This window comes from Artemia franciscana, chromosome 5 (assembly GCF_032884065.1).
Source record: "Artemia franciscana chromosome 5, ASM3288406v1, whole genome shotgun sequence".
Classification (NCBI taxonomy): domain Eukaryota; kingdom Metazoa; phylum Arthropoda; class Branchiopoda; order Anostraca; family Artemiidae; genus Artemia; species Artemia franciscana.
The window spans coordinates 48,071,842-48,094,189 of record NC_088867.1 but is presented as its reverse complement, the minus strand read 5'-3'; the positions used below and the strand labels follow the sequence as shown (position 1 = coordinate 48,094,189).

Below are 22,348 nucleotides of genomic sequence, written 5' to 3'. Positions count from 1 at the left end.
GACAGTTCTGGTTAAATTAGAGTTCAACCAGTCAATTGTTTCACGCAAAATCACTTTTCATGACAACCTGGTTTGTCACTGTTTCACGCAAAAACAGCGGTTGAGCTCAACCACACCGAGTGGTTGAGCTCAAACAGTCTCTTTGGTTGACGCGAAAAAAGGCCTTATGTACTTACTGCGCTAACCATTCTTTTGAGCAATGTAAGAAAATCACTTACTGCGGTTACTGCCGGCAGTAACTATTCTCGTTCCCAGCGGGTTGGGCAGTAACCATTTTCCCGCTAGGAACGGAAATAGTAACCATTCGGTTACTTCAGTAAGTCCTTGGAACACACCCTTCAGAAGTGAAGTTCTATTAAATACCTCTGACTGGTTTTGACAGAAATGAATGTTAGGCCTATGTTTCAATCTCTAATTGATTTCTGACTCTAAAGGTAAGTTCACCTCTTAGTTGGGCTATTACTATGTATATTAATGAAAATATTTTAGGATGGAATTTGAAAAGCCAAGATTCATGTTAATTTTCATTTCATTTGGGATTTGGGGTCTAGGCTAGTCAGGGACGTGTTATTTTTTCCACCTTTGATAAGATAGAGGAATATAGCCTAGGCTAGTTGAATATGAATGTGGGCTAATTTACACTGAATTATTACTAATTGAGCCAACAAATCTGTATATTTTTTTAAATATTAAAAAAATGCCATTTTGCTGACTGCATTAGGCCAGAGTGCTCACAATCCCAGGGCCTGTCACCGATTCCCCTCTTAGGTTAAGCTGTGGGTTAGCTTCTCTTGATAATCTTCTTTTGGTAAAATTCTAGTTTAGCTATGCTTTGCAATCTTGTAAAGGGTTTAAGGTAGGAAAACAAAACTTCTCCCTCTAGAGGGCAGTGACCCTTAAACATATTTTTATTATAAAAGCAAAATCTTACAAAATAAATCTCCTGTTTATACAAGATAGAACAAAACTGTATTTTGCTTTACAACTTTGGTTTATCCTAATTTATGAGCTTTCAAAGACCTTCAAAGACATATCCTAAATTTATAAAAAAAAACCACAATATTGCTTAAAATTCTATTCAAATAACAGGAATGGTATTTTTAGAAATAAAACCAGAGAAAAAGAGAGTGAAAAATTAAGGTAAAACTTTGTTCTGTCAGATTTTAATAGTCATAAACCTGTCAACTGTGTCGACAGCTGTCCAAGCATTTTGAAGTTTACTGTCTATTCACAATTTTGAGGCCTCTAAATTATTCAAAATAAATGAATAAGAATCTTGAATCATTTTTTAACACACTCTACAAAGAAAGATGATTTGTTTGAAACTAAAAATTTTTTTCTCAATATTCTTGTATTGCATCTAGTTTTTCTCCTTAATTTGGGCATATGTTTTATAAAATTCAACCTTGATATGATTTTTTCCCTAGCATGAAACATGTGGTTAAAAATGAACATAGCCATTTATCAAGAGCTAGGAATAAATAACTGTCTCCCTCTCTATAATCATGTTGTCAAGGTGACAGGTTTAGTGTCAAATAAAAATTTTTACCAATTTTTGACATTAGGATAACATAGATGGTGACTATTATTGTACATTTAAAAATACAAATGTATGCAATTAGAAAATAAAAGAAGACTAAAGTATGATATTTATTTAGCTTTAATTTCCACCATGGAAACTGTGTCATATGACCCTTCTAAATCTTGGTTATGCCTGTGCTATAAAAAAAAAATTCCTGATGTTTTTATTTGAAATTTTCTATCTGTCTTTTATTTTATTTATATTTTATATCTTTATTTATATTCCACATCCTTTTTTCAGCTATTTGTTTGAAAAGCAACAGGGACACTAAGAAGGGATTCTGATTCTTTAAATTGGTGAAGTGGGACCTAAAACAGTCAAATAGTGTTATGAAATTAGAAAAAAATGGAAGTTAGAAATAGGAACAGAATGATGGGTATCATTTTCTTGTTCTTATATGGTAAGGCTACATATGAAAATATTGTTCTATTGTATATATAGTCTAAAATATCAGGATATTCTAAAAAGTTTAGGGCAGTAAAGGGTATTATTATTTTTTTCAAAAGCTCTTTTTCAAGACTTTTTTTCAAGGTAACAATTGTGTTTAGTTTATCTTTTGTAGGCTTCAAAAAGGTTTGATGGGGCAATATTAAAAAGGTTGGACAGCCAAGTTTTGGTTACTTTTTGTTTCAAATCGACATGATTTTAATGGATTTTGGGCAATTTCAATATCTGTGAGCTTTGTCTTAGGTTACAGCTGTTACTGCAACCAAGGAATATATAAAATCTTCTGAATGCAGGTAGTTTTTGTTACTATTTTTTATTAGTATATCCTCTTATAGTGTAATCCAAGAGTTCTAGATATTGGCATAGATGCTGAAACAATATTTGGATAAACAATTAATTGAAGTCAAATTTAGACATTGTCACAGGGTCCCAGGAAGCTTGTCCTCCATAGTTAAACTAAGCAATTGATTGATGTTTCAGAAATATTTTAGAAAAAAAAAATGTTCAGATTAGTAGATATTAAAAAAATTCTAGTCCTATTTTTCTAGAAATTATCCTAAAATTGCTTGAGTTTCACTTTTGACTTGAATTTTAAATTACTTTAGAAGGTAGTTACTAGTTTTTTAATATTTTTTTTTGTCAATACAATGGTATTACATAGTATATATTGGATCTAATTTTAGATATATTATCACATTTTGAAGCCCCAAAAGTAAGAACAGCTTGATATACCCTCTTGGAAATATATTATAACCTTTTCATATTAGGTGTATACTTTGCAGTGTTTTAGTCATTACAACTATTAATAAAGGTTTTATTTCAGGAGTTCAAAAATATTTTCCAATAGTTTTTTTGCTTAGAAAATTTAATAACAGAGTACAACTAACAGAGCAAACTAGCAATTGTATTTTGCTTTTTACTGTGAAAGTATATTTAACTTTAAATTAACAGCTACACTTTGAATATAGTTGCATCAAAAATTAAGTTTTTGAATTTTATCACCATTTTCTAAAAAAAATCAGATTTGTATTGCTTCTGACTGCTGAAGGAGTAAAGACTTTTCTTTCAACTCTAATAAAATAAAATATAATTTCTAGTGGTTAAAAGTCATTATTAGTCATCAGTCATTAAATTGTTTGTATCTTAGGACTCTCTTGACAAAAATCTGTCTTGTATCTGACTGTTGATGATAGTATTGGGCTCCTCATAATTTGGATTAACTCTTTTCCAGATTTTTTATGGACTTGTCATGAATTATGGCTGATCTCATCACTGATTCTGAGGATTCTTTCATTAAAAATGGTAAGGTATAATGTTAAAATTGCTCTTTTATAACAAAAAAGCTACTTTGCTCTAGTAAATAATTGTTGCCTTTTTTTCTTCCTCATTAAGTGGTCACAACAAAAAATTTAACTGCATATGTTCTTAGAAATTATGATTAAGAGGTGAGGGGTAATAAAAGTGGCTTCTTTGTGCTGCAAAATACATTTAAATTCAATTTACTAGCTTTTATTTTTAAGTTTGGTTAGACAAATAATCAATTGGTAGAGAAATTTTCTGTCTATCTTTTCTGTATGCAGGTATGATGGACGAAATATTACCATCAAAGAAGGGTAAAAATGGGGTTTCAGACGGGTATAAGGCTAAGAGATATATAAGAGAGGAATTAAGTTATTTGAATTCAGCAGTTAAACTTTGGGAGACTATATTTTGTATTTTATTGTTTGAGAAGTAATGCAGAAAACTCTAACTGATTGATATTATTTTACGCTTCATTTTGTCACTTTTCTTTTGATTGTTAAGCTGTAAAATGTTTATTTTCTGGTTATATATTTCTTTCATTCAGTATTCATTTATATCATATTCATTCAGTAATTATTTTATTATTTTATTAATTCAGTACGTTATCCTGAATTTACACTTTTCCAGCTATCAGTTCTATTATATTAATTTTGTTGTATGAATTTCAGGTTTTTATTGGTTCTATTTTTGTGAATTTTTTTTCAGAATATTTCAGATTTTTGTTTGCTATATAAATGAGAGCTAAGAGCTCATATGGCATTTGTGATGAGGTCGGAAGAGCCAAGAGCTCATATAATATGAGCTCTAGCAAAATTCGTAGAATCAATAGATTGCTTTAAAATGAATATCAGAGGCTTATTGCTGGTCAGCATTTAAATTTAAGAGCTCTGAGTCACAAGGTCCTTCTAAATATCAAAATTCATTAAGGTCCTATCACCCACTTGTAAGTTAAAAATACCTCGTTTTTTCTAATTTTTCCTCTCCCTTCAGCCCCCCAGATGGTCAAATCAGGGAAAACAACTTTATTAAGTCAATTTGTGCAGTTCCCTGATACGCTTACCAATTTCGCCAAAGCACTGAACCCCATCTCCTAACTCCCCCAAACAGAGCAGATCCGGTCCGGTTACATCGATCACGTATCTATGACATTTATAAGTGTTTTCCAAGATTCCGGTTTCCCCCTCCAACTCCCCCAATATCAACCGATCTAGTCTGGATCTAAAATCCCGACCAGAATTCGGGAAGAGCTCTGAGACATGAGTTCCTTCTAAATATCAAATTTCATTAAGATCTGGTCACCCATTCTTAAGTTAAAAATACATAAATTTTTTAATTTTTCCAAATTAACAACCCCCAGCTCCTCCAAAGAGAACGGATTTGTACCAATTATATCAATCTTGTATCTATAACGTGTTTATTCTTCCCATTAAGTTTAATGCTGATCTCTCCACTCTAAGCTTTTCACAAGATTTCCAGTTTCCAAGGTTTCTGTTTCCCCCCTCCAACCCTCTGTTTCCCCAAATCCGATTCAAATTGGAAATGGAGCATCTGAGACATAAGATTCTTCTATATATCAATTTTCATTAAGATCTGATCACCCATTTGTAAGGTACCTCAATTTTCACTTTTTCCAAGAATTCTGGTTTTCCCCTCCAACTTCCTTTAATGTCACCGGATCTGGTCTGGATTTAAAATAGGATTTCTAAAGCACAAGATCCTTCTAGATATCATATTTTATTAAGATCTGATCACCCGTTAGTAAGTTGCAAATACCTCATTTTTCTAATTTTGCAAATTACTCCTCCCCTAACTCCACCAATCCTTCCACTCTAAGCATTTTCCAAGATTTTCGGTTCCGCCCCAACCCCCAACTTCCCCTTCACCGGATCCGGTCGGGATTTAAAATAAGAGCTCTGAGACATATTATCCTTCGAAACATCAAATTTAATTAAGATCCCATCACTCCTTTGTAGGTTCGAAATAGTTCTTTTTTCTAATTTTTCCGAATTAACCCTCTCTCCAACTCTGTCAAAGAGAGTAGATCCGTTCCAGTTATGTCAATCACGTATCTAGGACTTATGATTATTTTTTCCAACAAGTTTCGTCCCAATCCCTCCACTCTAAGCATTTTCCAAGATTTTAGGCCCAAATGTCACCGGATCCAGTCGGGATTTAAATAAGAGCTCTGATACACGATATCCTTCTAAACATCAAATTTTATTATGATCCGATCACTCCTTCGTAAGTTAAAAATACCTCATTTTTTAATTTTTTTAAATTAACTCTCCTCCCCCCAACTTCCCCGAAGAGGGCGGATCCGTTCCTGTTATGTCAATCACGTATCTAGGACTTATCATTCTCTTTACCACCAAGTTTCATCCCAATTCCTCGAATCTAAGCATTTTCCAAGATTTTTGGTCCCCCCCAACTCCCTCTAATGTCACCAGATCCGGTCGGGATTTAAAATAAGAGCTCTGAGACTAAATATCCTTCCAAGTATCAAATTTCATTAAGATCCGATCACTTATTTGTAAGTTAAAAATACCTCATTTTCTCTAATTTTTCAGAAATAGCCCTCCCCCCAGCTCCCCCAAAGAGAGCGGATCCGTCCCGGTTATGTCAATCACGTATATAGGACTTGTATTTGTTTTTCCCACCAAGTTTCATCCCAATCCGTCCACGCTAAGCGTTTTCCAAGATTTTAGGTTCCTCCCAATGTCACCGGATCCAGTCGGGATTTAAAGTAAATGTTCTGAGACACGATATCTTTCCAAACTACAAATTTCATTAAGATCTGACCACTCCTTCGTAAGCTAAAAATACCTCATTTTTTCTAATTTTTCAGAATTGATCCTCCCCCCAACTCCCCCAAACAGAGCAGATCCGATCCGTTTATGTCAATCACGTATCTAGGACTTCCGTTTATTTTTCCCACCAAGTTTTATCCTGATCGCTCACTCTAAGCGCTTTTCAAGATTTTAGGTTTTCCCCCTTTTTTAGGATCTGGTTGATATTTAAAGTAAGAGCTCTGAGATACGATATCCTTCAAAAAATCAAATTTCATTAAGATCCCATCACCCGTTCATAAGTTAAAAATACTTGATTTTTTCTATTTTTCCGAATTAACAGGCCCCCCATTCCCCCCCTAGATTCTCAAATCGGGAAAACGATTATTTTAATTTAATGGTCCGCTCCCTGATACGCCCGCCAAAATCCATCGTCCTAGCTTACCTGGAAGTGCCTAAAGTAGCAAAACCAGGACAGACAGACAAACAGTAGGCCTATTTGTGATTGCTATATGCCACTTGGTTAATACCAACTTCCATATAAAAAGATTTTATAAAAAATTATACATATAAATCCTATATATATATATATATATATATATATATATATATATATATATATATATATATATATATATATATATAGACATTTTTACAATTAATTAAGAAAAAAAAGGACTCACATTTATTTAATGAGCTTTACTGTTAAATTTATCGATGTCTCTTGAGGCGTGCACCTACGGGGGAGGGGGGCTAAAGGGGTTGTAGCCGCTCATTCCCCTTTGAAAAATTAAATTCCGTTTTTAAATATATTTCATATGCTTGGTTTTATCATTCATTTGTTAGGTCCTTGCTCAAAAAATGCATTCAAAGAATTAAAATAAACTCAAAGCAAAGCATTGAAATACCGTCTTTTTTCAAAGTGATTTTTGGCGTTTTCCTTTGTTTGACCCATGGACCCCCAGTTACTACTACTACCACTAATAACTCACTGCAGCACCAAGCCGCCTGAGGCCAACACAGCTACGCACGCTCCTCCTCCAACCTAATCTATTTAAAACCTCCCTCTTTACACCCTCCCAGGAAGCTCCCATTTCCTTTAAATCTTTATTTATGACATCCTCCCAACCCAGACAAGGATGACCTGCTTTCCGTGTAGCCCCAGATGGTTGGCCAAAAAGGATAATCTTCGGTAATCTGTCATCCTTCATCCGTAAAACGTGGCCTAGCCATCACAACCTTTCTTTCATTATAGCCCTAGAAAGCGGGATTGAACCACTTTTTTCGTACAACCTACTGTTTGAAATACGGTCAATCAGCCGGGTACCCAGAACAATCCGTAGGCAATTTCTCTGGAAAACATCTAGTAAATTTTCATCTGCTTTTCGGAGCGCCCATGCTTCAGAGCCATATTTGACCACTGTCATCACTGTAGCTTCCAATATTCTAATCTGAGTTTGCAGACTTATCTTTCTATTCTTCCAAACTTTTTTTTAACTGTAAAAAAACACCCTGAGCCTTAGCTATTCTACTTTTAACATCTTCACTGCTCCTACCATCTTTCCTAATAATACTACCAAGGTAACTGAAGCTCCCAACCTGATCAATCTTTTCGTTACCTAATGTCTAATGTTCATCTTCACTTATTCCTAGCCTTAGTAACTTAGTCTTCTTAACAATAATTTTCAAGCCTATTTTAGCACCCTGAACTCGCAAAACCTCTAAAAATTCATTCATTTTCTTCACACTTTCATCTAATATGCTTAAATCGTCAGCAGAATCTAAGCCCAGGAGTGTTCCCCCCCCCCATTTGATTGCATGGTCTCCAATTGCCTTTCCCATGCTCCTTAAGACGAAGTCCATCAAAATGATCCATATAAAGGGGGATAGAACACAACCCTGCTTAACTCCTGATTTAATACAAAACCAGTAGCTAACCTCATTTCCTACCTTATCGGCAGCAGTTTTATTCTCGTACATAGCACAAATCACTTTAATGTATTTTTCTGGTATACCATATAACGATAAGACCTTTGTTAACGCTGTTCTATCAACAGAATCGAAACCTTGCTCATAATCAATAAAACTGAGGATCAAAGGTGTTTGACAACGAAGGGATTTCTCAGTCATTAACCCAAGAGTAAAAACTTGGTCGACACATCGTCTACCTTTTCTAAAATCGCCTTGTTCTTCCCTTAAAACTTTGTCTACAGCATCTCTCAGTCTAAAAAGTATCATATTACTCAGTAATTTGCTACCTACAGAGATCAGACTAATTCCTCGATAATTACGACAATCACTCTTGTCATCTTTCTTATACAGTGGTTTAATTAAGGTTTTCCTAAACTCATTGGGCACTTCCCCTTTTTCAAAAATCATGTTCATAATCCTCAGTAGCTTATTCCTAACCTCAGAGCCACCATATTTAAGAAACTCATTAATCATACTATCAGCACCTGGAGCCTTATTATTTTTTAATCCTTTTAGTACTGTCGCTAATTCTTCCTCACTAAACAAATCTTCCTTCACATCCAAGGTATCACAAACTTTTTCATTTTTATCTATATGTTTTCCTGCAAGTGTATCTCGGTTTAGCACATTTTCAAAATGTTCCACCCATCTTTCTTTAACTTTTTCCTTATCACTAATCGTTGCCCCATTTTCATGTTTAACTGGGACTAGTTCGGATTGGCTACTCCCTTTCAATTTATTAACATGCCAGTATAATATTTTACTATTACCGTATAGCCGCATCTTTCCATGTATCCATGGCCTCCACTTCATATCTCCTTAGTTCATATTTTAATGCTTTCTCCATTTTCTTTACTAACCACAGAATAAAAAAGGAATTTTTCTTGTTGCTCAAGGTGGGGATCTTTTAGTTTTTTTTTACTATTTTCTTCTAATGGTTTTTATGGCACTTGGTATTAACCAAGTGACATATAGCAATCGCAAATTCGGTCGGTCTGTCGGTCCTGGTTTTGCTACTATAGGCACTTCCAGGTAAGCTAGGACGATGAAATTTGGCAGGCGTATCAGGGACCAGACCAGATTAAATTAGAAATAGTCGTTTTCTCTGATTTGATCATCTGGGGGGGGGGAGTGGGGGGCCCGTTAATTTGGAAAAAATAGACAAACTGAAGTATTTTTAACTTACGAATGGGTGATCGGATCTCAATGAAATTTGATATTTAGAAGGATATGGTGTCTCAGAGCTCTTATTTTAAATCCCGAACAGATCTGGTGACATTGGGGGGGGGGGGGTTGGAAGGGAAAACCTAAAACTTGGAAAACACTTAGAGCGGAGGGATCGGGATGAAACTTGGTGGGAAAAATAATCACAAGTCCTAGATACATGATTGACATAACCGGAACGGATCCGCTCTCTTTGTGGTAGTTGGGGGGAGGTATTTTTAACTTACGAACCGGTGATCGGATCTCAAAGAAATTTGATATTCAGAAGGATATCGTTTTTCAGAGCTCTTATTTTAAATCCTGAACAGATCTGGTGACATTGGGGGGGGGAGTTGGGAGGGGGAAACCTAAAACTTGGAAAACACTTAGAGTGGAGGGATCGGAATGAAACTTGGTGTGAAAAATAAGCACAAGTCCTAGATAAATAATTGACATAACCACAACGGATCCTCTCTCTTTGAGGTAGGTGGGGGGGGGGATTAATTCTGAAGAATTAGAAAAAATGAAGTATTATTAACTTACGAACGGGTTATCGGATTTCAATGAAATTTGATATTTAGAAGGATATCATGTCTCAGAGTTCTTATTTTAAATCCAGACCGGATCTGGTGACATGGCGGGAGGAGTTGGGAGGGGGAAACTTAAAACTTGGAAAACACTTAGAGTGGAGGGATCGGGATGAAACTTGGTGGGAAAAATTAGCACAAGTCCTAGATAAATGATTGGCATAGCCGGAACGGGTCCGCTCTCTTTGGGGTAGTTGGGGGGGGGTTAATTCTGAAATATTAGAAAAAATGAGGTATTTTTAACTCATGAACAGGTGATCGGATCTCAATGAAATTTGATACTTAGAAGGATATCGTGTCTCAAAGCTCTTATTTTAAGTCCTTACCGGATCTGGTGACATTGGGGGGAGTTTGAAGTGGGGGAACCTAAAATCATGGAAAACGCTTAGATTGGAGGGATCAGGATGAAACTTGGTGGGAAAAATAAGCAGAAGTCTTACATACGTGATTTAAATAATTGGAACGGATCCGCTCTATTGAGAGGGGGGGGGCGAGTTAATTCTGAAAAATTAGAATAAATAACGTATTTTTAACTTACGAAGAAGTGATCGGATTTTCATGAAACTTCATATTTAGAATTGACTCAGATCTCTTATTTTAAATCTCAACCGGATCCAGCGTAATTGGGGGGGGGGCGGTTGAGGGGAACCGGAAATCTTAGAAATTACTTAAAGCGGTGATATCAGGATGAAACTGGATGGGAAGAATAAAAACATGTCTAAGACACGTGACTGACATAATCAGACCGGATCTGCTGTATTTGGTGGAGTTGGGGGGGGGGGTAATTTTGAAAATTGAGGTATTTGTAACTTACGAAAGGGTGACCAGATGTTAATGAAATTTGATATTTAGAAGGGTCTTGCGCTTTAAAGCTCTAACTTTAAATTCCGACCAGTCCTGTTATTCTGGGGGGAGTTGGAGGTGGAAACCGGAATTCTTGGAAAACGTGAAAATTGGGGTATTTTTATTTTACGAATAGGTGATCGGATGTTAATGAAATTTTATATTTAGAAGGAATTCATGTCTCAGAGCTCTTATTTCAAATTCCGACCAGATCTTTTGAAATTGGGGGAAGTTTGAGTGGGAAATCTTGGAAAACACTTGGAGTGGAGGAATCGGGATGAAGCTTGGTGGATAGAATAAGCAAATGTCCTTGATACGTTTTTGACGGAGCCATACTGGATTCGCTCTCTTTGGTTGAGTTGGGGGGAGATGTTCAGTGATTTGGTGAGTTTGGTGCTTCTGGACGTGCTAGGACGATGAAAATGGGTAGGCGTGTTAGGGAGCTGCACAAATTGACTTGATAAAGTCTTATTCCCAAATTCGACCATCTGGGGGGCTAAAGGGAGAGGCATCATTAGAAAAAATTAGGTATCTATAACATACGAGTGGGGGATCGGATCTTAATGAATTTTGATATTTAGAAGGACATCGTGACTCAGAGCTCTTATTTTAAATCCTGACAGGCATTAAGCCTCTTCTTTTCTTTTTAAATTAATCTATTTATTCATAGAATTTTGCTAGAGCTCATACCATATGATCTCTTGGCTCTTAGCTCTTCTTGCCTCGTCACAAGTGCCATATGAGCTCTTAGCTCTTGTTGATAATGGCGACTTCAGTATTGCATTTCTTATTTGACTTGATGTTATTTTTGAGCGGTTTTAGGCTCTTCTCTAAAATCCTAAAAAAAAATTCTACAATAATTATAAATTATAGTTCTTCTAAATCTGGATATAATTATTATTTTGGAATTAACTCTCATTTAAGTACTTTCAAAATCTTTCTCACTACATATATTCTGACAAAATCCGCTTTTAAACTTTTGGTTACTATAGGCTGTGGCTGCTCATTTCTAGGTTTCGGCAACTTACCAGAGCTTGATAGACGTGGTTTGGAAAATACCCGAAATTTTGGTATAGTGTTATAAAATCTTGAACTTTGAGCTATTGAGTGTGTCTGAATACAGAGTGCATAGTTTTGGCCTCCCATGCAGGCCGAAAAAATGACAGCACAAAACTTCAAAAAACCATAACAACAACCTTCGTCTAAAAAAAATTCAGAATAACTGGTGGTTACCAGCCATACGCCACGCTGTACCTGTGCAGAGTGTTCTCCCTTAAACTGTGTGGGACAGGTGAGCGGGAATCAACAATTATATTTTTAATATGATAAGGTCAAACCAGAGCCGGACCATCAACTGATTTTGTGATCTGACTTGGATGGAAGGGTTTATCTTTTCTGCCCATTCTGAGCAGAGCAGATCAACTGTGAATAATCGAGTGCAGGACTCATACGGATCAACCGGTGTGGTTCTACACTCTGAAATTTGTTTAAAGCAAGGACTTCTTGAGAAATGTACAGAAAATGAAATAGTGCTGCTAAAATTAGCGATGTACAACCCTATCTGGGTTTCCACCGTCAAAGAAAAGGCGAATACAATCTTAACTGCTAAATTCAACGAACTATTTACCAAGTTTAACAACTATATTAAGTCACTTCTTAGCCCCTCACTTTCCCTAACAGTATCCAATTAACAGCCTCACAGGCTTATGTGAGCAGTAGTAAAAAAAAAGAAAAGAAAGAAAAGCCCCAAAGAACAAAAAACGCATATGGTCAGCCTTTGCGATGAATATAATATAAAAAAATAAATATAATAAAAAATTATATACGTTTTACAAAATATACATAACTGAGTGAGATTACACTGGTAGTAAGATATTACGTCTCATGTGAGTGATAATAACGCGACAATTGCATTATTGATGCTATGAAGGTCAAAGATGAGCAAATGAAGCCCAATCTTAAAGTTCCTGTGTTCTATAGAAGAGCCTACTTTGAAAGTGCCTATGAGGATTGGGTTCAAAATTTTTGGCTAACAGTGGCAAAACTATGCACATAAGCAAAGCTGAGTCATAGAGCCTAGGGTTTCGCCGCTAGGACGATCGAACAGCCGCCCTAACATATTTTTTTTTGGGTCTTGTCGGGTATGAGTGGGCCAAGATAGAGACATTCATTTCTTCTTTATCAGAGCTTCCGTCTGATGCTAACGTTACAGACCACAGGGCCACAGACACAAAGGGAACCATAAATAATTAGTTAAAAGCATCTTCAACACCCTTATAAAAGTGGATATTTCTAATGGAAATTATTTATGAGATTTGGAAGCACCTATTGAAAAAAGAAAGAAATGAAACAACAAAAAACAACAGTCACTGCATAAAAAGCTGTTATCATGAATATACTCTTTATCAGATTTATACTGCCACCTATAATTATTTTCTGAGTGCGCCGCATTGTCTGTTTAATTTGTAATTTGTTTTAGAAGCTGAAGATGCTTTACCAGGTGACATTGAGAAGCCCATCCACTTTCTAAGCCACCTTTTGCCACCAAAACGTGAAGATGTTCACTTCGTTAATCTACCTAGCATTTCAGGACCATGTAAATTTGAATATGATACCCAGGAATCAGAACTCATATGCTCTAACAATGAAGGTATATCTGAAACATTGTGTTTTTGGTAATTGGAATATATTGGATAGTATTTTATTCGACGAAAATAGAACAAAGGGACTGAATCTTAAAATGGAACTTTGTTTCATGTTACTGCAATGTGCGTGTGTTTACCAAACTGTTTCTGTAGCTTATGCTGAACACTTTAGTTTTTCACATTAACGTAGTTTAGCTTTGAGCTTTGTAACCAGCCTTAGTACTTCATTTTTATATCGATTTTGCAATCCATATTTCTACTCTATATTAGTAATAATGATAATATGGATACTAGTGCTTCCCTCACAAGTACGCACCTTAAGGGGATCAATACTGCATCAGTCCTATTCTCTTTACACCTGCAGTCATGATACATCAGGATTGAATAAAACTTCCTTAAATTATCTTAAGTTTCCTTTACTGAGTGGATATAAGGCTGGATTTTAAATGTACTTTATAATATGAATAGAATTTTGATGAATCAAAAAGTGACAAGTCTTCAATCCCTTTTTTCTTATGACGTGCGCTAGGATAAAGAAAGTCATTTTTATTTTTACCAGATGCATCAACATATAGATTATCCTCGGAGTGTCTTATATACAGAGGACTATAGTCAACCGGTGTATTTGAATTCAAATGAGCTAGTAGATTTCGTGATATTGAACTTTCCTTGACTGGTCATATTAATATAGGGATGGCGTGACCCGCTAGTATCAACACATCAGCAGAATGACTGTTTATATCGCCGTAGGCTTGGTGTGACCGATTCTATCAACTTAGGCATTGTGATGACAGAAAAAAAAAAATGTAAATAAGTAATAAAAAAAAAAAAAAAATAAATAGATTATTCGAAGCATCAAATGCATCCATCAAAATGTTTTGATGTTGGAAATTTGTCGAGAAAATATGTGATTCTGCTGCTAAAAATATAATATGAATAGTTATTCTATTATATTCTATTATATGATATACATATTATATTCTATAATATGATTAGAATTTTGATGAATCAAAAAGTGACAAGTCTTCTATCCCTTTTTTCTTTTGACGTGCGCTAAGATAAAGAAAGTAATTTTCATTTTTACCAGATGCATCAACATATGGATTATCCTTGGAGTATTTTATAAACAAAGGACTATAGTAAACCGGTGTATTTGAATTCAAATGAGCTTGTAGGATTTATGATATAGTATTGGACTTTACTTGACTGGTTAATTTAAGCTAGGGATTGTGTCAACCGCTAGTATCAACATTCAGCAGTATGACTTTTTATATCACTGTAGGTTTGGTGTGACCGATTCTGTCAACTTAGGTATGGTGATGACAAAAAAAATAGAAAATATGTAAAAAAATAATAAAATAAAAAATGACGAATAATAGATTAGTCAAAGCATCAAATACATCCTTCAAAATGTTTTGATGTTTGAAATATGGTGAGAAAATATGTGATGGTGCTGCTCAAAATAGGTTGTTTATTGAAATAAGATAGAAATAAGCGTATGCATTATTCAATATTATAATATTTTATTTGTAGTATTTTGTTGCTTGAAATAAGATTGGAGAAATATGCGATGGTGTTGCTTAAAATCTACTGTTTCTTGAAATAAGTTGGAAAACAACCAATTGCATTATTAATAATATCAAATATTTTCTTATAAATGTTTAATATGATGAGGAAATATTTGATGTTGTTTCTCAAAATGTATTGTTTTTTTAAATAAAATAGAAAAAAGTAAAAGTTTATTCAAAATGCTTAAATATTTCTACAAAATTTGACACATGTAGTTCTCATGTTTGAAAGAAAAGCCATATTACGTAAGATCAAAACTAAACATTGCTGAGAAACTTCTGTTTGGGATCAATTCATTTCTTATTTGGATTTTTGCCAAATAATTATAGTACTTTGATATATGATAGTAATTTTATTTTCGTTCGTGTGCAATTTCAGGTCTTCCCCTACTGCTGCCATCGATTCATATAAATGGCAACATAAAATGGCAACATGGCTTGATTACCTAAACTGCTGCCATTTATTCCACCATATAAATAGATGATAACAGAATTGATTTTAAGCGATATTACATTAGGTTAAATTCTTTAAAGTTAAGTTCGTTTGGGTTTAGCTAGTGTGGGGGGCCGGACTGACTAAACGTAGGTGAAAAACATTTATGTTACCATCTATAACTATAACATAATAGATGGCAGCAAATGTAGCAGTCAAAATATGTTGCCATAATGACTATAAATGGATCGATGGCAGCAGTAGGAGACCACCAGCACTTTTAATGGAAAGAAAAAAGTGATAACATTTGCTGCAGTTTCCCAGTTTGACATAGATTGTAAAACAGTAAATCAATTCAAGTATACTGATTTACATTGTTTAATATTCATCTTACGTAATGTCTTTGAGGCAACTAGATTCTAAAAAATAGATAGACGCTGTAATCTTAAAGCATCCAATAACCTTTCTTTAAAACAAGGATAAATTAATTCAGATCTTAATATTAGCTGGCAGTTCCAAATAAAAAGTAAACCTATCCCAAACAGGAGTTTCTTGGCAATGTTTAATTTTGATCTTACGTAACATATTTTGTGTCTTCTTGATTATTTATACCATCTTCCACCCCTAATGTATAGCTCCTTTCGTTCAAACAGGACAATTTTGGTGTGCTTAACCGAAATCGCAGTGAATGTATACCTATCCAAAATTTTATCGGAAACAATATATATCCATCTTTTGTTACAGTTTTGTATTTTTTAACAGACGACGAACAGTAAACTGATCCCCAAAAATATGTTTTAGCAATGTTTAATTTTGATTTTGTGTACTGTCTTTTCAGGCAATTAGATTCAGCACTGCAACTTCAAGCCCTGAATTAAAGAACTTCAATTGCGTTGCTTATTTATAATCCTGTTTCAAGGAAGAATAACTTTTTGAGCAACAACCATCACATATTTCCCTCGTTTTATTTCAAGCAGCCCAAGATTCTAAAGGCAATATTTTGTTTTTAAATAATGCATTTGCACATATCCATCTCATTTCCAGAAACAATACATTTTGTGTAACACAATCACATATTTCCTCATCTTATCTCAAACAGCAAAACATTTTGATGAAAATATTTTATATATTTATTGCTGCATTTTATTATTATTATTTTTCTAATGTTTGATTGTTTCATTTTTAGCATTTTTTTCCCTTTTTTCAACATGTCTACATTAATAGAATCAGTCACGGCGTGGCTGTTTTGATACAAGTGGTCGTTCCCAAGATGATGTTGATACAAGCGGCCAGACCATCCTTATATTGATGTAAGCGGTCAAGCAAAGTTCAATGCTATATCTTAAATTCTGCTAGCGCGTTTGAATTCAAATAAACCGGTTTACCGAAACCATTTTCACAGGAATGTTTAATTAAATTCTACGTAATATATTCTCAGTCACCTAGGTTCTGCTTACCAACACCATAAATCTGTCTGTTATTTAATGAATCTCTCTGTTATTTTAATTTCAAATTGAATTTGATTTAAAGAGAAAATTGGTTGTGAAGATCTGAAATGCTTACCGTAATTTTTCAGTGTAGACGAGTATTCTACTGCAAACTCTAGATTCAAACAAAATGTAGAATTCAGTTTTGAAGTTAAAGTCAAAAGTTTTGTGTTTGTATCTAGAGCGAGTTGTTTTAAATGTATAGCCTGAAGAACATATCGAATCCCATACGATTACAAAATTAAAAAAGCGACTAAAGCCATATTCTCCTCTGGTCTTAAAAATAACAGTTCAACTAGGGATAAATCTTTTTTATAGAAAGTGGAAAACGGTGAAAAAAATACTGGATATTTGCTGGCGATGGTGTCACTGTGTGGGACCGAAATATCCTGATTTTTTTGCCATTGTTTTTTACTGTCTATTTAAACGATTTATCCTTAATGGACTGTGACGAAACGTGAATTGTGTCTTTTTTAATCCAAATCTTTGCTGCTATCAAAAAATTTTTACCTTAAACATATGATGTGCATTATATTCGCTCTTCCTCTTTAAGTTATAATAATTCCTAGTTTTTGTTGTAATATTTCCTCTCCTTCACTTATGGTCGGATTTACCCCACAGCATTCTTTTTGATCCTTTAAGGTTTCATTTTCGGCTACCCGTTACATTAGAATAACTAATTTTAACAGCTAATATACATACCACCATGAAGGAGAGTGAAGGATCAAAAATAAAAATAGTCGTTAAAACATGCTTTTGTTTTCTTACTTTGAAGACTTTTAAAACTTTTTGAAATATGTACTTTATTTTACTGCGTATACTTGAAATTTCTAGGCCACTTTTCAACAACCGATTCTGGACTACATTTACAGGGGAATATGTCACTATATTTTTCAAAGAAGACATCTGCTAGTGATTTTTCAAATGCATATGCATCAGAATCTGAACCGTCTAATGTTTGTGACCAAACCTTTTCTCATATACGAAATTTGAAGACCCATCAAAGAATGCGTACAGGTAAGAAATCGTTTAAATGTGATGTATGTCTAAAATGCTTTTCTAAACTGAGTGGTTTGAACAGACACCAAGTAGTGCATACGGATGAGAAACCGTTTAAGTGTGATTTATGTGACAAGACATTTTCTCAAGCAGCAAGTTTAAACCAGCACCAAAGAGTACATACGGGTGAGAGACCGTTTAAGTGTGAGGTATGTGACAAGACCTTTTCTCGAGGAGACACTTTGAACCAGCACCAAAGAGTACATACAGGTGAAAAACTTTTTAAATGTGATATATGTGACAAGATGTTTTCTCGTGCTGTTAATTTGAAGAGCCACCAAAGACTACATACAGGTGAGAAGCCGTATAAATGTGATGCATGTAAAAAATGCTTTTCAGAAATGGGTAGTCTGAACGCGCACAAAAGAATTCATACAGGTGAGAAGCCGTTTAAATGTGATGTATGTTACAAAACCTTTGCTCGAGCATATAATTTGAACAAACACCAAAGAATGCATACAGGTGAGAAGCCGTATAAATGCGATATATGTAAAAAATGTTTTTCTGAAATGGGTAATTTGAACAGGCACCAAAGAGTTCATGAGGGGCGAGAAACTGTTTAAATGTCATGTATGTGGCAAGACCTTTTCTCAAACAGGAAGTTTGAACCAGCACCAAAGAGAGCATACGAGTAAAGAACAGTTTAAGTGTGATATTTGTGACCAAAACTTTTCTCGAACAGGAAATTTAACCAAGCACCAAATAGAGCATATGAGTGAGTAGACAGTTACATCCGTTATGTATGTGAGAAGAGTGTTTCGCAAATTTGCAGTTTGAATACACGTTAAAGACTGCGTACAGGTGGAAAACCTTTCATATGGGATGTGTATAGTAAATCTTTCCTGATTTTAGCAATTTTCTGACATTAAAGTATGCATACAGGAGTTTGGGAAGATTGCTGTATCCTCAGTTGTTTGTGATCTTTTTTCTTAAAACCAATTAGTAATACGTCAGAATAATTGTTTTTTTTTTATTTGTTTAGTTTCTTTACCAATTTCAAAATCATCCTGTGAAACCTAGTGACAGATATGAGCCTGATTTTAACAAATGTGATATATTTTTAAAAAAAATGCTCTTCTATATCAAGGTATTTGGATGAGCTCCAAAGAGTTAATACAGATGAGACTCAATTTAAATGTTATTTGTTCAAAAAGTACTTTTAGTTGAGTCAGCTCTGAAGTAGCATCCAACAACTTATTCTAGGATAAGCCAACAGGATTCAAAATATAATTGAAGTTTCGTTTGATTGGTATTGGATGAGTAACCCCAATGACAGTAATTTTTTTTTTTTATTTATATGTTCTGAACTTGTGCCTATCAAGTTTGTGCTGTGACAGGGCTTTTATACACTGAAAAATGAAGTAAAAGAGCAAGTCCCCTCATCCCAAAAAGTAAACCCAATATGTCTGTTTTCATTTCTTTGGTGAACGGTCCAGGAGGGGATTACTGCAAAAAATGTTTTGTTTAATTCTTTTTGGGCGTGAAAGAAATAGATCTGCTTGAAAATTACTTCCGTAAGTTCCTTTGCTAAGCATACCCTAGGATATCCTTCCCCTCCTTAGAAAATCGGCCAAAATTAGCATTCTAAGAAGCTTTAAAGGATTCATTAGATTATCTTTTTTTGGCACCAAGACCAAAAAGAATAAAAGATTCATATCTAAAATTGGCTTTTAAAATTCATACATTGGCTGTGAATCTTATGTCAAGACCACGTCTATGTGTGAAAAATTTAGACCTTTTTTATTTGGTTTTATTAAGTCCAGATGCTAGTTATCCAGAACCCCTTGTAATTTGCCTGAATTTAAGGCCCCCTCCCCCTTGTCTCCAGACATTATTCAAAACTTGATAATTTTATTAGGACTTTTTCCAACCAATGTTGTTTGCCATTGTTAATCAACTCTTGGTGAGCAATGATTTAAAAAAATTCAGAGGTGAGAAATCTTTTGTATTTGTAGGTAATTTGGATCGATGTAGCCAGTCCACAAAAATCCGATAAAGGAAAATTTTGGAGGCGAATTTAGTGTCTCAGTAATAGTGAGGGGGTGGGTGGAAATTCTTCTGCTATTAATTATGAGACGTTACCATTTCGTTCTATACTGCATTGATTTATAATGATTCCAGTCGGCCAAAGACGTAAAATTACTAAAGCTCCAATAACTCCTTATAAATCTTGTTTCATTTACTTGGAAACTGTGTGTTGCTAACACTAAACCTGTAATCTGAAAGCAATCCCGTCCCTCCATGTAAAAATTTCCACGATAAGAAAAAAAAACAAACAGAACTGGACTTTGAAATAAAATTAAAATGTTTAAGCCTATTGTAATAGCTCTCACTCTCAGATATAGTTCCTTCTAATGAATGAAGAAGGATCTATTTGAGCTGTTCCATAGAATTGACTGTTGTAAATGTTTGTTTAACGGATCGTAATAAACGTCTTATTGGTTGTCGACTTTTCTTAGGCCAAGCAAACAGCCAGGTTTTTACAGATTTATTTGCTGAGATTAGGTGTGTCATAAAAATAAATTTAATCAGATCTAGATTGCAAAGTATGCCTGTTAACTTTATTTACCTGTTTTGGATTCATGACAACATAGATTTGTAAAAAAAAATCACCAATATGCAACTCGAAACTACATACCCAGTTTCCAATGGAATGTTGCACTAGCTCATTTTGGTCTTGCCCAAGCTTATAGTATGAATCAGACCTTGGCTCTTAAATAGTATTTGTAATGTTTATTGCTTTGTATAAAATGTTTTTGCTCGAGGGATCCTTAAATCATTTTGATACTTGTTACCTAGACATTTTTGTGTCTTGATTTTCTAGTTCTAATTATTAATAAAGTATACACCACTGAAAGCTCTTTATTAGTTGTTTTTCTTTCATTTCTGCAAGAAATTAAGTATCTTTTATAAACCGTAATAAAAAGCTAATTTTTATTGATACCTTTTTATTATATCGGCTTCTTGAATCTTCATAAAACATTCTGAAATTATTCTTTTTTATTACTAAAATGAACCAAGGTCCAAAGAATAGTATTAGAGACGTTCTAGTCTCAGTATCTTTCAGACCTGTCCCTGGAGACAAAATAGGTCCAATATCTTCAAATACACATTCTTTCTAATTTGGCCTTCTCATTGGTCATGAAAAATCTGTTGGTTCCCAAAGGCAACTAACCATTCAAAATTAAAGCACGATAACCAAAACTGCACAACTACAAATGGAGGTGTTTTTTATTAGCAATTTAATTTCTTATTTTTTTTTCCTACGATATATATGGTTGTGCCAATTTTTATTTTAAACTAAAAAAAAATTTTTTTGTCCTTAGTGCTTTAAATATAGCTATGGTTGGGTCTAAAATCTCGCTAAATCTCCATTGTAGAATCAATCATTCTTGAGTAGGTTTCTGTCCCTAAAGTAAAAGATTTCTAAGGAAGAAAAATAGCTTAGTTTTAACTATATATTAAAAAAGAGAAAAAAACAAAGTAAACTCATAAGTTCCGTTACAATACCATCAGAAATAAAAAAAAAGGCACGAATTCTTTCAAATGAAAGTAAAGAGCAATATTTAAACTTTACATTTTTTTTATATGATTTTCTTATCACCAACCCCTTCTCTTTTCGCTAAAGTAACGCATTTTTTCCCCGATTCTCGAAGAGGTATTAACAGAACACAAGAGAAATTATTAATAATTCTTGTTCGTTTTAATGCTGGTCTGCTCTTTCAGTTAAGATTTTTTTTTTTTTTAATGACAAACTCGACTACAAAAAATATTACCACAGAATAGACTGAGGATTTAACCATTACTTAATTCATGGAATGAACAGTGGAAAAGGAAACCTCCTTTTTGAACACTAAGGAATTGGTCTACTTATAAGGGAATACTAATTACCAAAGACTGTTTGAACTTTCTTGAACATCCTTTTTAAAACTCCTAATTTCTTCTTTTCTTAGTTTTAATTATATGTTCATTCTCTGTCTAATTCTTAAAACAGGTAAAGGTCTAGAATAGCTTCATTTCAGAAGGTGACATGCTAGAACAGATGAGAGACAATTTCAATTTTTTCGTGTGTTTTGGACATTTAATCCCTGGTTCCCCTTCCCCCCTAATGGTCTTCGTAGCCATTAATAGATTAATCAGTTAAGGTTATATAATAAGTTACTAGATCATATTCAAGAACAGATAAAATGAAAAAAACAAAGGAATGTTGGTTAACAAATAGCTGCTGTAAATAATAAAGAAATAATTTCATCAATTAAATTATAAGAATTTCGATGCAGAATCAGGGCTCTTGATAAGGAATACCCTAGTTGTTGAAATTGTCAATATTGTTTCAGTTTTAGGTTATTGGTTTTAAACGAAAGAATTATGTAGGGTAAAGGCACCGATGATTTGGCAGTGCAATTATGGAACCACTATTGAAATTTTCCTTCAA

The 22,348-nt window shown here is 34.1% G+C and overlaps 1 protein-coding gene across 3 annotated transcripts; it reads left to right on the top strand.

Moving 5' to 3' along the window:
* Nucleotides 1-254: 254 nt before the first annotated feature.
* On the top strand, nucleotides 255-20,770 carry LOC136027520 (zinc finger protein 112-like). Of its 3 annotated transcripts, none has more exons than XM_065704859.1 (5): nucleotides 255-434; nucleotides 3,261-3,331; nucleotides 13,201-13,371; nucleotides 17,689-17,871; nucleotides 19,869-20,770. In XM_065704859.1, exons 2-5 carry the CDS (start codon nucleotides 3,286-3,288, stop codon nucleotides 19,907-19,909), a joined length of 441 nt encoding a protein of 146 aa, XP_065560931.1. In that variant the 5' UTR covers nucleotides 255-434; nucleotides 3,261-3,285; the 3' UTR covers nucleotides 19,910-20,770. The 3 variants fall into 3 exon arrangements, with proteins under 3 accessions (XP_065560931.1, XP_065560929.1, XP_065560930.1); XM_065704858.1 differs by adding an exon at nucleotides 1,823-1,982 and having other exon boundaries at nucleotides 286-434; nucleotides 17,689-20,770; XM_065704857.1 differs by having other exon boundaries at nucleotides 17,689-20,770.
* Nucleotides 20,771-22,348: the final 1,578 nt, after the last annotated feature.

Coding starts and splice junctions, on each gene's coding strand:
- LOC136027520 (XM_065704857.1), top strand. CDS start 3,286: ATGGCTGATCTCATCACTGATTCTGAGGATTCTTTCATTAAAAATG. Junction 3,332..13,200: donor GGATTCTTTCATTAAAAATG/GTAAGGTATAAT, acceptor AATTTGTTTTAG/AAGCTGAAGATGCTTTACCA. Junction 13,372..17,688: donor CATATGCTCTAACAATGAAG/GTATATCTGAAA, acceptor TGAAATTTCTAG/GCCACTTTTCAACAACCGAT.